Raw genomic sequence first — 15,843 nt, forward strand, 5'->3', positions numbered from 1 at the left:
CAGCAAGCAAACTCTCCAGAGCTACTCCTTTTGTTCTGGGGAGGGAAGAAAAGGAAAAACATCTTCTGGAGAAGTAGGTAAGATGTGAATAGACTTGCTATTTTGTTCATATTTTCTGGTTGTGAACTATAGGTCTGATTCCACCAGTAAGAGGGTGAGATTTAACTTTCAGTTCACAAAGCACCATCTGCCCCCCACTTCTACCCATGGGCTAACCTGAGCCCTAGAGACACAAAGAGGGAGCCCATTTCAAGAAAACAAGAATAAGGGTCCTTCCTCTTCTTGGAAGATCAGATCCATTTTGTGTTTAACTTATCAGAAGCCAACACACTTCTGCATCATAATCTTGGTCCTGGGTAATAAAGGATGCTATTCACATTGTCTCAGGAGAAAATTAAGGTCAGACTTTGACGTTTCTGCGGTCATAACTTGTGAAAGCATGACAAGTCAGTCTCTCATCAAGGTCAGACTAGCTCAGCAAAGGGAAACTTCTGTAAGGCACAAAAATCACACAAGTAATTCATGTCAGACTAGTCACTATGACATGCACCAGCAAACGTTGAGAACCCTAAAAAGTTTTTGGTAGAATACTTGCCTCTCTGTGTCCTATATTGCCCTATTCCCATAAATAATAAAAAGGCTGATAACCTTGCTTTATGTAAGCAGGCTTAGAAATCACTCTCAGATAAGTGCTTTTGACCTAAATCTTGTAGTGCCTCAATCTGACATATAACCCCGCAACTGTGAAATTCTGTACGAGATTTAACAGTCTCAAACTGTCAACTGACCCAGCCATGAAGAAAGCAGAGATAAAGATTTACAGTCCAACATGATACAATTAGACACTCACCTTCTATTTATTTCACTGCTGCTAAGCATTTAACCTACTTAAAAGCCGAAGGTTTTTCATTACAGTACAAATGCATGTTTTTCATTCATTCTATGCCACCTCCTCTTGCATCTTGCAAATTAGTCCATTATGAATGAAAAAGATTAGTTTGTTTTAGAGAAAGGAGTAAACAGGAATGGTTTCTGTAAAATCCTCCTAGCCATGCAAAGATAAAGGATGGCTTTACTACACAAAATAATCAGATAGAAATAGCTGCTCAGAAGCAACACACCTAAGGAGCACTTTAATCAAATATGTAGGTTACCTGCCAAAAAGACTATGATCTCTTCAAAATGCAATGCGGATTAAAGTGTTATCTATCACAAGCAGAAAACTAACCTTGGAGTGGAAGTTTGAAATGTGCTCATCATAATTTTCATGTCTTTGGATAGAGAAACCAGCCATTTCAGCTAGATTGCAGAACTGGTTTAAAGTATTCCCTCGGCGTGGGGCAAACACCATGGCTTTCCCCTAGAACATTAAAAAAAGAAATTCACACATTTAAAGGAAGGCAACTAAACACAGCAGATACGGGCCAAGCATTTGTGCTCTTCTCTCAGGTACAAAAATTTAACTGATATGGAGACATCTAGGCAGGGTGGGCATTCACAGCAAAGAAAATTTCAAGGATAAATAATTAATCAAATAAAAGTATATTTCATGTCAAAAAGGCCATGCTATATTTTATCCTCAAATAATGCATATATAGTAATAAAACTTAATTGGAAATTGTTCTGAATATATACTATATCAGGTGTAATGGTTTCAAACCATGGATATGAGAATCTGGGGTGGTTTTCCTTACCTGTGACTCCTTCACACCTGCTGACCCTGTCCAAACACAGCTCCAAACCATAAGGCAACTGATGCCTATCCATGTTAGTTTCTAAAGCCCTGAAGAGTCAGTGCCAAGCCACCCTCAACAGAGATGAACAACCACAATCCATGCTGAAGAGTTCCTACATCCCAGCCTTTTCTGTAATTCCCCTGGTCTCAGACAAAGTTCCAGATTTTGGTTTCTATCTTCAGTGAACCCCTCAGACTGGTCCTCAAAGCAGTCAAAAGAAAGTGGTACCATGCAGGCCAGCCAAGTGTTTCTAAACAGCCACACAATCTGAAAAGATTGTTGCCATGAGGAGAATGGAAGACCTGAGTCAGTAGACACTAGATTTCAGAAGGCCGTGTGACAGGAGACTTCACAATGCCCCTTTGCTAACTACTGGATGCATGGGATTTCCCTCCACCCCCACATATATACAGAATGTTCCATTAAAAAAGTAATTGCTTGCGTCTGTGAATTCTATGTATATTCTTCTCATCTATGAAATGCCACTTCAGCCCCCGAGGGGATCAAGAAATACATTTCAGTTTCTTTTTTGTTTGTTTGTTTGAGGCAGGGTCTTATTATGTAGTCCAGGCTAGCCTGGAACTTGCAGTCCTCCTGCTTCTACCTTCTGAGTGCTGAGTTGTAGGCATGGGTCACCATGCCTAGCTTATTCCAGTTATGAAAGATGGTTTATCACTTATACCCACAAGACATTTGTTGAGGGTATGAATGTGCCAGACAATGGGCTTGTCATCTATATAGACATCATCTCCTTTGTCTCTACCCTGCCTTCTTACAGGTGTTCTTAGGTCTATTTTACAGTATGCTCAGAAAGGTGGATAACTGGCCAAGGGAGCACAACACAGACATGATTAGAAGCTCATCCCCCCAACTCCAAGGTACTCTTTTCCTCTACTCCATTCTTTCCTTATTAGCCACACCAATGGCAATGATGATGACAGCTACCACTGTGCTGGGTGCTTCCCAAACCCTGTCTTTTATCCCGTCAGCAGCTTCTCCACAGTCTCATTCGGTAGACATTGCATTTTGCAGATGATTAAACAACCAGTGGAGGGTTAGAAGAACACAGTAGGAACTTGGAGTAGAAAGGATCCTGTCTCCACCATCAAACAGCTGTGGCATCTCAGGACAACAGAAACAAAATCATCCCACCTGTCAGCTAGAAGGGACTTTGGAGATGAGAGTCCATTTTCTTCATCCTGCACACAAGAACCTGAGGCCCTCCTAGCTGACCTGCTGAGTTTGCTCATCCATCGTTAAGCTACCTGCCCCCACGCCCCAGCAAGTTGTGAGGCTCAGATGAAGTGGTGAACGTAAAAATAATTTGAAAGGCAAGTCTATTCAGACATAAGATTGGAAAAATTCATACCACTCAACCATGTTAAAAAAATCCTTACCCCACCCCATACCTGCAAGAGAATACATTGATACACTGTCCTGGACATCAAGTGTGTTTTCACACTGTGTTTACACAGACATGTACACACTCAGGTCCGTAATTACAGCAACACCAATCATGCCACTACACTTAAGGTTCTGTCAGCTTTTCCAATATTAATTGCTATTTTCAGGCAGTTTTCAAACTTAGCAGCAAAAATTCATTTTTATGCGAAACTGGATATGATACATGGTCTCAGCAGGAGAACACGTCTCCAGTTTTTAAAAAAGGAGGGAATACCAGTTAGTCATTTTAGTCATTACAAAGGACTGCTTGCCTTTCTGGAGTTTGGAATAATGGAAGTTGTTTCACTTTAAAGTCACCCGTAAAAATTGTCTTACAGTTATGATCAAGGACTTGATTTTAACAGTTATTATCTAAACTATATATCACTGTGATACAGGATGACAGGATTCTTGGTTGGGTTGATGTTTGCAGTCACAAAGTGCATGCTTCCCACGTTCCACCCACTAGTGGGTTGGGAGGGAGTGGTTAGGCTACGTCTAGGGCAGTGCTTTCTGCTTAAACATCATTCCTCTGTTAAGGCTCAGTCTACCCCTAACCAATGTATCCAGAATAGAAGCACCCTAGCCTCGCCACTTCCTTTGCAGCTTTAGTTTGTTCTTAGCACTTATCACACACACACACACACACACACACACACTATCCTTGTTTACTACTGCCCATCTCCTCCTGCTAGATTGCACACACCATGGCAATTGGATCTCTTAACACCTTAGTCATTGCACTTTCTCAGTGCCTAGCACAGAGTGAGCACTCAGTCAATATTTATTGAGAGAATAAACTAAACCCAGATGCTGAATAATCAGAAAAATACCCATCTTCTAGGAATTCGAAGGCCACATTCTGTTGCTTTTTCTTTTGAAGAGATTTTCACGGAGGAGCTTTTACAGAAAGTCTAGGGTAGGATTGCAGAGGGCTGCAGTCTTCCCAATCCAGTCCCCACAGCAAGAGGGAGCAGTAGTATTGGTCTGTGATTAGTTATGCATTTTAAATTGTTTTGGAGATGTGGATTCATGTCTAGCAGGGTGATAATACCACACCCCTCTATTCAATGAATTTCCACAGAGCAGCATCTTCCGAGACACTGCCTTGGCCTACTTCCTCTCCTCCCGGCCCCCCTCAGTCTCCTTTACTGGCCTCTCCTCTCCTACTTGCTCCTTAATTTTCAGAAATCAGAGCATGGGAATCAGAACACTGCCTACTGGGTACCAGCCTCTGCCCCATAATGTCACGGATGGTTTTAGAGGCACTCCATTCCCCAGGGTCCCCAGGGGAGCAGGGCTCTTCATCTGTGGAACAGCACAACCAGAGAAGTATGTCTTACAATTTTGGCTGCAAAAAATCAAACCAAGAAAAACAATATAGATTTCAAATTAGCACATCACTTTAGAAAAATTATTTTCAATTTACCAAAGCACAACTTTCTAAGCATTCAGTCACAGAATCATTTTAAAAACTTGGAATGAACACTCAATTGAATGTAAAATTTGACTGATGGGCAGAAATTCAAGGGAATTCACTTATCCCTGGAGAGAAGAGAGAGAAGTTCCACTCAACAACAAAGACACTGTTTACACTGTGAGCTCCGTTGTTATTTTGCCAGACTGCTCTATACTCACGTATTAAAGGGTGTGCACTTGTGGAAAAATAAGTATGCTTCAGATTTATTTAAGAAAGGAATCTGCTATGCCAATGAAATGCCTTTATTACCTTTCCATTTCCAGGCAACCAGTTATTAAATACCAATTACATGTTTAAGCTTATGCTTATTTTTGGTTTCTTTACCTGGTTCCTGAGACACTGCCTTGGCCTGCTTCCCCTCCTCCCTCTTACTCACTCACTTAGTCTCCTTCACTGGCTTCTCCTCTCCCACTTGATTTTCAGGGGTTCCCAGCCTTCTGCCTACTTTTTCTTCATGTTCTATATAATTCTAGGCAATTGTACTAAAGTCCACAGCTCCAACTATCATTTATGCATCAATAATTCCCAAGTATATAACTGTAGCATTCACCTTTGTAGAGGGCCCACACCCAAACATCCAAATGCCTACTCAGCTCTGCATGTGGATATTCTGCAAATACTTTTAATTCATTCTGTCTAAAATGAAATGCAACAATTTTGGCCCCAAACCCTTACCATTCTCAGCACAACCCATCAAACCTAGTGCACCCACCATTTCTCACACATATCCAGACAACACAGAGCAAGTACTTGTGTGTGTCCACACTTGTTCCCACACTTGGAACCTGGGAATCAGAGTGTTGTCTTTATTCTTTTCTTTCTGTTTTCCCTTCCCTTCCCTTCCCTTCCCTTCCCTTCCCTTCCCTTCCCTTCCCTCCCCTCTTGCCTCCCCCCTCCCCTCCTCTTCCTTTCCTTTCCTTTCCCTCCCTTTCCCTCTCTTCTCTTCCCCTTCCCTCTCTTTTCCTTTCCCTTCTCTTCTCCTCTCTTGTGATGGCAGACAAAGCCCCACATGACCTGACCCATGTCCATATCTACATCACCGTCTCTTGCTATTCTCATACTCACCTTGCTCTCCAATCAGACAGAACTAAATACAGCCCTCGACATATTCTTCCACATGTCCCTATGTCTTTAAACTTGCAAATATTCCCTTTGTCTGCCTGTTCCCTTTGTCAACCCATCCCTCCGCATCCAGGGCAGAATGTTCCTGTGATACCTGTGCTGACCTTCTCTGGTCTCCACACTGTGCCCATCAGGGTGGTCATTTCCAATCCTTGCCTGCATGGGTTGCCACACTTCTGCTCCGCACTTCATACACTGTGGGACACCTGTTTAACTTGCTTTTCTTGTTTACCACAAAGCAAGCTTCCTTGGGGCAGGATTATGTTTGTTACTCCATTTCCTGGTCCTAGTACTGTGCTGAGTATCTGAGAGGCATACAGCAAGAGACTATCCATTCTCTATCTTCTCTGGTGCTATCAGCTCCTAAGTGGATGATTCCAGGTAGAACTTGGTGCATGATGGACCCCTGAGGAACCTAGCTTTTATTTCAAACTCTCCTTTATTGCAATCTGTCCTCTTTGCTGTGACATGGGTGATCTTTTTTAGAGCCCACAGCTGACCACATCACTGCTCACAAATATTCAGTGGCTCTCTGTCACCCACATGACAAGGTCCTGTCTCTTCATCATAGTGTTTGTCAGTCTTTCACAAAATAGCACTCCAAAGTAACTCTTTAACCTCATCTTCAGATCTTGCCTACGCCTCAAATTAGACAGATACGCACTGGAGCTAGAGCAATTTTGTTTCGTTTTGTTTTTTTGAGACAGGGTCTCCCTGTAACCCCAGCTAGCTTGGAACTTGCTGATCTTGACCTCACAGAGGTCCACCTGCCTCTGCCTCCTGAGTGCTGGGATTAGAGGCGTGTGCCACCACTCCTGGCCAAAGCAAATTTTTATTGATCCCAAACACACTCTGGTTTTCCATACTCCACATATAAGCATCCCTGTTTCCTCCATTAGAGATGCTACTTCATCCCCTTTCTTGGAGGTATAGTATGCCCTTCTGATGACTCAGGATGAAGCGGAAAACAAATGCCTCTTAAGGAAACCTTTCAAGGTACCCAGTCACTCTATGCTTTCTCCTGGTACCTCTTTCTAGCACCTGCATGCTGTTTTGCAATCCTGTAGCTCCTGCATGAATCTTCTCACTGGTGTTCTCGTGGTGTTCCTCACTCCATATTTACACTTCCACACTCCCCAAGGCAGTGCCAGGCAGACTGTTGTTTCTCAGCAAATTTTGGTTAAGCAAAACAGTCAGGTATTGCCAAACTGTTGCCCATGGATTGCATGTAGCTGTGTGTAAGCCCAGGATGGTTTTGAACACAGTCCAACACAAAATCCCCATAAATTTACAACTTTGTGTCATAAGCTCAAAAGGTTGGATGTGCCTGGACTTTTGAGCATTTCACATCTTACTGAAGATATAAATTCAAAAGATTCATGTAACGAGTAACAGCAGCCCTAGGCTGAATTTTGCACTGTCCACTGTGGTTCCTCTGGTGGATGTGGTGTATCTCCACACACAGATCATCCATTCCTGGGGCAGAGCCTATGTACCTCGTGTCTTGGTACTCTGTGCAGAGCACACAATACTACACATGCTGAGTCAGGACCCAAGGTCCTTAGGAAAGAACTTCCTAGGGCTGGATCCTTGTTCTGAGGAACTTTAAGTCATCTAGGTTCTCCCTATTGTTACAGCCCAGGTTTCCTGGACATTCCTGTAACCAGGTGAGTTGAGTGTGGCTGGAGAGTTTTTCACCAGGAGCCAATAGGGATTTGCTTGGGCCTCTGACCCAGCAAGCAGGCAGGAGCCCAAGTGATCACCAGCACCATTTTAGGTCATCACCCTTACAAGGCAATTTCCCTTGGATAAACAAAAACAGACATTTGTAAAGATGTAAGCAGAGATGTTAGAGTTTAAAAGAAAAATGAAGAATTCAGTCAAAGAGCTCTTCTAAAATAAGAGCCCATGTTTCCCACATAGAGAACTCTCTGGACATAGGTAAGGCTCTTAGGATCTGGTGACAAGCTAGGCCTGGTTTTGAAGAGGTTAAATGAATTCCACAGTGATATTTCTTTTTTAAAGGATTATTTATTATTGTGGAGTGTGTATAGTGTGTGTTTGTGTATAGTGTGATTGTGTATGTGTGTGCGTGCCAGCTCAGAGGACAACTGTCAGGAGTCAGTTCTCTTCTTGTGCTGTGGGTTCAAGGGAATGGAACTCAGTTTGTCAGGCTTGTGCAACAAACACTTTACTCACTGAGCTATCTCACTGGTCACAATAATTCTTCTGAGTTGTGGTCAGCATCGATAAGGAACTAGAGCATGTCTGTAATGGATTCCCACTGGCCTCTTCTAGGCCCTCTGTAGGCTCTTGCTTGCCTTGCTGCCCTGGCTCCCCTCTGGGACACACTGCCATTTCAGAGGGATATTAGCAGATAACCTTTATTGGTTGCCATTGCCGAACTACAGTTCAACTTGAAGACTGCTGTGGCCTGATTTTAAATTGTTTTGGGGTGGGGGGGCCTCTGATATTGAACATTGCTATTGTCACAGACTTTAGGGAACATGGTCATAGGTAGCCCCTCCATCAGTCATCAGCAATAAACCACTCCCCAGAGGGGGGAAGGGGGGAAGGATGTTGCTTCTTGGGATAAGTAAAATTTACTGATCTCATTCTCTATTTGAAAAAAAATTGTTTTAGATTTGTTATTTTTTAAAATTTATGTTCGCGAGTGTGTCTATGAGAGTACTCACAGAGACCAGAAGAGGGTGTCAGATCCCCTGGAGCTGGAGTTAGGCAGTTGTGAGGTGTCTGACATGGGTGTTCAGAATTGAACTTGGGTTCTTAGGAAGAACATCAAGTACTCTAGCTCTAAGGTACCATCTCTCTAGCCACCTTAACTTTTTTTTTAAAGATTTATTTCTTTTTTTAAATGTCTATCTTTTTTAGAGCGTTCTGCACAGTATGCTGACAGAAGTCAACTGTGTGTTTATCTTGAGCCTTCAGTTAAAGAAAGTATTCACTTCCAGCTGTCATCAAACATTCACTGATGGAGTCTGGAGTTTGGTTTTGACTCTCCAGGCTCTGGGGCTACTTGGCTGGCTGAAGAGCCGAGGTTGGCCTTGGGCTTTGGCATTGCCCTTGGGCTGAGCCAGGGGCCCACTAGAATAGCTAGACTCTGGCTAGTCCCCTCATTTATGACTCTGCCATTTTAAAAACTGGAAAGCAGGGAAACACCCCTTCTCAGTCTACTTTCATTGTTTTTAGACCCTGTAACCCCCAAATGCTGATTTGGTCAAGTTGAAAATCAAGCAAAGACACCCCTGGAAAGGACAGAATTTGCTTCTTTCCACCACCATGTTGTGATGATCTTGCTCTCGCACCAATGGAGCCATCCCTCTCTCCCTATTTGGTGGGGCTGATTGTAATCAAAGTCATCCTCATCCAGTAGGCAGTCCTCTGGGACCAGTGCAGGATATGCTGTATTGGGGGCCTGGGTACAGGGGAGGCATAGCAGGCAAGGATGGTTATGGGCAGAAATTCCCGAAGTTCAGGTCAAGAAATTAGTCTTCCCTTCCTGCCAGCATTTCTCAAAGAAAAATGCCTGGAAAGAACCCCCTACTTCCTGAATCCACCACAGTCAGAAAGTCTGGATTTTCTGTGAAGAAACAAGTGCTAACTTTGGATAGCTGTTTGGAGTCAATCAGATGCAACACAGTGCTGTTTCTCTCACTTTGCAGAGGAGAAATGGAGGCTTCCAGAGGATGAATCCCACCAATGATGAAGGACAGATGTGAGTCCATGCTTTCTTTCTGTCTCCAGAGCCCAACTGTGCCTTCTCTCATAAGTAGGACTTAGGGTCTCAGAGCTGACAAAGCCCTATTGGAGTACGGCCGAACTCTTACTTTCCCCTCATTGAAGAAAAACAGGGCATGATGGGAGGCTTCAGAGGCTGTTAGTACTGAATTGGACCTGGAATTCAGCCTCCAGTCAGCTAGGCTAGCATTCATTTTTAGGACAAGTGTCTTGTGTATTAACCTTGTCAAGCTGAACAGAGCAATAGGAAAAGCCAGCTATCATTGTGGAGTACCTTCTTTGTAACCATTAGTATCTTATTATTTGGCCTGCGCTAGCCTTGAACTTGCCATATAGCCCAGGTTGCCCTGGAACTGAAAATTCTCTTGCCTCAGCCTCCTAAATGCTGAGATTATAGGCATGTTCCACCAGGCCCGCTAGCTACTGCCTTTTTTAGGGTGAGGATGTTCAGGATTGGTGGTTAGTAGCACAGACATTTGTTATTTTGATTATTTCCAGTCACTATATTTTACCTGCAGACACTGGCGTCATTCTGGGAACTTGAAGCATTTGATGACTTAGGACTCTGAGGGCTTGTAGCATCCTGTGTTGAATCACTAAGCACTCAGGGTACCAGTGGAGCGCCTAGGCTGTTTCCTTAGGGGATGGACACTTGTGGCACCTTCATCCTCTGGGTCACAAAACTATGGAGTTCTCTGGGCTCAAAAGAAGTTTAAAGCTAGTTCTACTGGTAATGCAGCAACAACTTGCATATGACCTTAGTCTTGAACTATGACTGTCCATTGCGGGGGTGGGGGGTGGTTGTTCCTTTGGAAGTAGAAGAATCAGCCCTAAGAGAGGGGAGTTTTTCTTATGTCTACCTCCACTCTGTGGGAACCCTCGGGCCCACCAGCACAAGCTATGACTGGGACTCTTCACTGGGTGGATTCCTAGGGGTGCAAATGCGCAGCCTCCCCAGACCACTCAACAGGGATGAAATTCTGGGTGGCTATTCCAGTAAGTTCACGTGCCATTCACAACTGAGATTTTTCTCTGATGAAGGTTCCTCTGAACTTTAAATTAGAACACCCAGAGGCCTTGGCTGTCAGCAGTCCTTTGAGGAGCCTAAGCAAGGTCACTGACACCCACTTCCACCGCTGCAGGCTGGATTTGGCCTCACTGGTCCTCATGTAGTGTGTAGAAGAGTCACCTGCTCTGGGGCTTGGCCTCATCCTTCTCTGAGCTAATGGTGAGTACTAGCAGTCAGTCAGTGGGCCGCTGTCCTAGCTCAGAGGAGGCAGCTGTGTGGAGCCACATTTCAGACAGGGGAGAGCATGGTTCAGGGTTTAATGGCAGGTACAGAATTGCCATGAGAGATTCCAGTCCAATCTACATTTAGGTCTATTCATAGCTTGAGCAGTTTTCTATTGTAAATCATGCAAATCTGCTGCAAAACGGAGTATTTGCCACAAATAGGCTTGAAGGGGTGTTGGCGATGAGTGAAGTATGTTTGTGCAGTGTGAGATCTGGGAGTCCTTGAAAGCATTGTGTTTATGTATGAGACGTTTTCAGAGAGGCCTTGCATCCAGGAATTTCAGTGCCCTCCCAGAGAACTCTGGTCTTGCAAATGCTCGCAAGCATCCCCCAAGGCTAAGGAGGGAGATGAAGAGACCCAGAAGAGGCTCAGCATTCCTTCGGCTGCCCTAGACTGAGGCAGCCTCCTCAACTGTGGCAGCAGCTTGGCACATGCCCCTTCCCTATCTCAAGACCTACTCCCCCCTTCACAAGCTGAATTGAGAAGGCCAATTTAATTTAATTGATTGCCACTTACAAAGCTGTAGTTACCCCTCCTAGGGCCTATTTAAAATTTCTGAACTATATAGAGATAACAAAATAAAAAGCAATACTGTAAGGCAAAGGATGATTATCAAACTGCTCTGAGAACCTTCAATGTGAGAAAGATATAAAAGGAAGATTGAAAGGTATTAGTCTGTAAGTCTCACTGAGGTCAGAAGGCTGGGGTCTTTCACAAAAGACTTTAGAAACAAAACTTTATAAAATACACACACACACACACACACATACACACACACACACACACAGCAGTCATCCCAGATAACCAGGAGTTCTTATCTTAGATTACATTAAGACCGTTAACCTATTTTAAATTCCTGTGGCACAGCAAGAGTCATATATATATTTTTTTAAATGCATGAGCTTTAAACTCGTTTTCTTACTTTAAATAGATGTATATTAACTCTCCGTTTAGACTTCAGGACCTCCTAGCTTAGTATAACAGCCCAACAAAATAAGAGTGGATACAAACTCTGTAATTTACTCACAGGCATAAATGGATATATAAATGTAAAAATGTGCACAATATTTTATGCCATGCTTGGCTTCATTGTGACCTAATGTTTATAATATGTAAATAATGGCTTCTTTTTAAAGCTAAGAACTTTTAATACACAGATTCATCTAGAAGTCCTTTTTCTTTACTATAAACAGAAGTAAAAAAAGGATTCCTTTGCAATAAATAAATACCCAATGACAAAGATTACCATTGAAAGGATTAAAAAAATGACAGAAGTCAACAGAAAACTTTCCATATCATACTTCCACTTTAATATGAAGATATTGTTATCAAAGGAAAAGACTCAAGAAATTCTTTGATAAAAATCTCACACTATCTTTGAAGCAGTTTCATTTATTTTACTACCCACTGTGTTCCTTATCAGAGGCCAAGGGTAAGAAGTTTCCTAGTTATGATTAGGAAAGAATCTGATAGATCAGAAGACCCAATTGAAGCCGGACATAATAAGTATTAAAGTATTACACGACATTAATCCTGCCACTCCATTACTCGCCCCATCTTTGTGTGCAGACTAATTATTCTGTGGCGGGTGTTCAGGAGAAAATAGAAACATACTTACCATGGGCTGTAGTAATCTCTTTATTGCATCAACAAGGCTGGCTCTGTACTGGTCCAGAAACAGGCTGACATTAAGAAGAGAGAAGAATCCAGATTAAACTGGGCCTCCAAGCTTAATGATACCAATGGTGATAAGTACAGGGCTAATTACACGTTTACCCAATACTAGAGAAGGAGATTGTTTCCCTTCATTCAATGGTCTCACTGGGAGAAAAAATTAAAAAGAAGATACTGTGGTCAGTGTTATCCAACTAAAGTCTAGCTGTCAATATGCTATGGGCCAGGATTCACACCTGCCTGCCATGTGTTAGTGTGAGAAGGACAGTTTCCAAACTGCTTTTTATGGGTGTCATCTGCTGGAGATGAATCACACTTGGCACCTCCCCTTGTTAGAGCCCAGCCTTCCATAGACCCGGGTCCCCTGTCCATCAGGACTGCCATGAGGTGATCCTCTGAAATCTCACCACCAGCCCGGTTGCGTGCATCATGGAACAATGTTGATGGAGGGGAACCTTAGTGATTATCAACAGCTCTAAGCTAAGACCCAGTCAGTGACCCATGTGTCAACAATTCCCCAAACAAAGCTCAGCCAAAGTGAGAGACCATGGTTACTCGGGGTTTTCTTCCTTTGACTGCCATGTTGTATCTTTCCTGTTCACTGTGATTTCTCATTTTTCTCCTTGGGTCTTTTGGAGAGTTTCTGTGGTTTCTCTGTCGCCTCTGTGGTTGAGTCATTCTGACTGCATGTTCACCATGCCTTCCTTTACAAATGTGGAACAGTTTCTTCATCCAAACTGACAGGTCCAAGACTCAAGTTTGGGTCAGCTGGCAGTTGGTGCCAAGTTGTTAACTTGCATGGTGCTATGGTTTAAATGTGTCCCTTCTAAATTCATGGGCTGCACACATATTCTACAATGTTACAGAATTGGTCCCTTGTTCTCCCTTCTGCCACATGAGGTACAGAGAAATACAGGGTTCCTTCCCTTGGAAAAGTTCAGCATTCAAAGGCACTAACTTGGAAAAAAAGACCAGGCCCTCATCAGACACCAAAACTACCAGCACTTTGATCTTGGAATTTCCAGACTCTAGAACTGTGAGCCATACATTTCTGTTCTTGATTAATTGCCTAGTATTCCATTTTAACAGCACAGAATGAACTAAGACACCTGGGGTGCTTATGCATGCCAAGGAGAGGTTTCCTATGGGTGGGCTGTGGTATGGAGGGGTGGACATGTTCAGAGGCACAGGGAGAAGAGGTCACTGCCAGACACCCTGTGAGCATCTGGAGAAGGGCTCTGAGCATAGAACACTCTGCCAAGAGAACACAAAGCTGCTGGAATATGCCAAAGCCAGCCGTTGGCAAAAGCCACTTCTCTCTGAACTTTTATTAGGATCCATGCTTCGGTGTCTATGAACTTTGGAGTTTAGAGCATGTAGATGGATGGATTTTTGAAATGTGAACAGTCCTGGCATGTCCAGGATGTTCTCTGAGTACCAGTAAGTATTGGCTGTTGGTAGGAGGGCTGCTATCCTCAGACAATGGGAAGTGGGAGAGTGTGGTTCAGGTTTAATAAAGGTCTGTCATTAACCTTTCTATGTGACCTTGGGCAAGTCACTTTACGTGAGGCCTTAGTTACCTGGTGAATGAAGGCTCACCTACTTGACTGTACTAATTCACAAATACTGTTATACACCTATGACATATGAAGGGCTATTTTAGGCATTGGGTCTAAGCTGTGAATAAGACCCAGCTTCCCTCCTCAAGAATCCATTCTGTTTTTTATTAACACTTCATGGCTCAGAGCACACCCAGACAGTGCTCAACATATTTCTTCCCTGCCTGAGGCGGCTCATGGTGATCTTTCAAATGGAGGGAGTCTATGTACAGTTTTGATCTCAATGATCCTAAGAAGTTTGCACACAGGCCTTTTCCAGTGTTGTTGGAACTAAGTCAGTATTTAGGTGAGATGTTTGACCAGTTGGTGCACTTCCAATTGATGAGTCTGTTATTTTGAGAAGGAAAAGCATGAGCTGGGAATGGTGGTGCATGCCCTGTCATGGCAGCAATTGGGAGGCTGAGGTCAGAGGACTGCCACGAGTTTGAGACCAGTCTGGCTACAGAGAGAGGTTAAGATGAGCCTGGGCTACAGTATGAGTCCTTATTTAAGGAAGGGAAGGAGAAAAGAAGAGGGAGGGAGGGACGGAGAGACGGAGGGAGGGAGGAGAGAACAAATGAAAAATTCCAAAGAAGTCAGTGCTGAGGATTAGACCCAGGGCCTCACACATACTAGGCAAACACTCTATCACTAAGCTACATCGCCTGTCCTGGAAAGGCGTTTTGAGCAATGGAAACCAAATCCTCTTCCAATGAGCTAGAAACCATGCCCAAACCTCATCTCATGCCACCTAGCAACAGAATAGCCCGAGAAAGTGTTATTTTTCACAAAATTGTGTCCTTAAATTTGAGTAAAGAATATGTTTAATTTAAATGTTACAAAATTTTTCCAGTCTTGTTCAGCAATGATTCATAACCAAAGATTGATAAATAATGCCTAGCTAGTTTTGAAAACCAGAGGGAACCATATTACTCCTACAACCTACTGACAAATTATACATAGCAGATCAAGAAATATATGGCTAGGCAAGGTTTATCTGAGAACAATTGGTCTTTGCCCAAGATTTATCTACATGACACACAGTAATTAAAAGTACCAGACTGGTAGAACTAACCTTCTTGGATGTTTAACAGACATACTTTGAGGCCTGTAATAATTTGGTCAGAGGGACATAAAGGACAGTTTTTGCTCCTTGCCCTCCTAGGTCGACTAGTTCCAGGGGACTATGAGCATCTCTCAAAATGTTCTGTAATTGTGGTGGGTCACCTGTCCTCTTGATCAAGGAGGCCAAGGAGACCCCCACCAGATGGACTTGAATCAGTGTCCAGTGTACAAAGAGGAGGGTCAACACAGAGGAAACATTTCCTCTACGCTTCCAAGCAAAGCCAGCCATGGTCGAGCAGGACCTTTTACTTATCTTCACATAGGTGGAACTGGTAAAAGAAGAAGCCAGGGCCTCCTCCCAAGCCCGTGTATCCCCTGAGGAACAGATCCTCAAATGACCTTAAGAGTAAAAATAAATTGGCTTATCTGGGCAAACTGTATGGCCTTAAACACCCAAAAGGAAAGTATAACCAAAGATTAAAGGGGAAAATATAATTTCTTAAGAGTCTATGTGCATAGCTAAAGGCTACATAACAAGCAACAATGCCAGATAGGAGATACCTTCTTTTGAGTTGTTGGCCAGGGTGGCCAAAACGATTCCCAGATAGTAACCTAGCATAGAACTGGGAAAATGAATAGCAGACCCCAATCTTATCCAAAGTAATATTGACA

The 15,843-nt window shown here is 43.3% G+C and overlaps 1 protein-coding gene across 1 annotated transcript in view; it reads right to left on the reverse strand.

Annotated features, from left to right (window-relative positions):
* Positions 1 to 15,843, reverse strand: part of Camkmt (calmodulin-lysine N-methyltransferase) — a 465,839-nt gene that overhangs the window by 6,886 nt on the left and 443,110 nt on the right. Inside the window, exons 9-10 of the mRNA XM_008823074.2 lie at positions 12,453 to 12,516; positions 1,229 to 1,360 (exon numbers count right to left, since the gene is read on the reverse strand). Coding sequence (XP_008821296.1) covers positions 1,229 to 1,360; positions 12,453 to 12,516 — 196 coding nt within the window. The remainder of the gene's footprint in view (positions 1 to 1,228; positions 1,361 to 12,452; positions 12,517 to 15,843) is intronic.

The sequence above is a fragment of the Nannospalax galili genome, unplaced genomic scaffold (assembly GCF_000622305.1).
Source record: "Nannospalax galili isolate Female #2095 unplaced genomic scaffold, S.galili_v1.0 scaffold286, whole genome shotgun sequence".
Lineage (NCBI taxonomy): Eukaryota > Metazoa > Chordata > Mammalia > Rodentia > Spalacidae > Nannospalax > Nannospalax galili.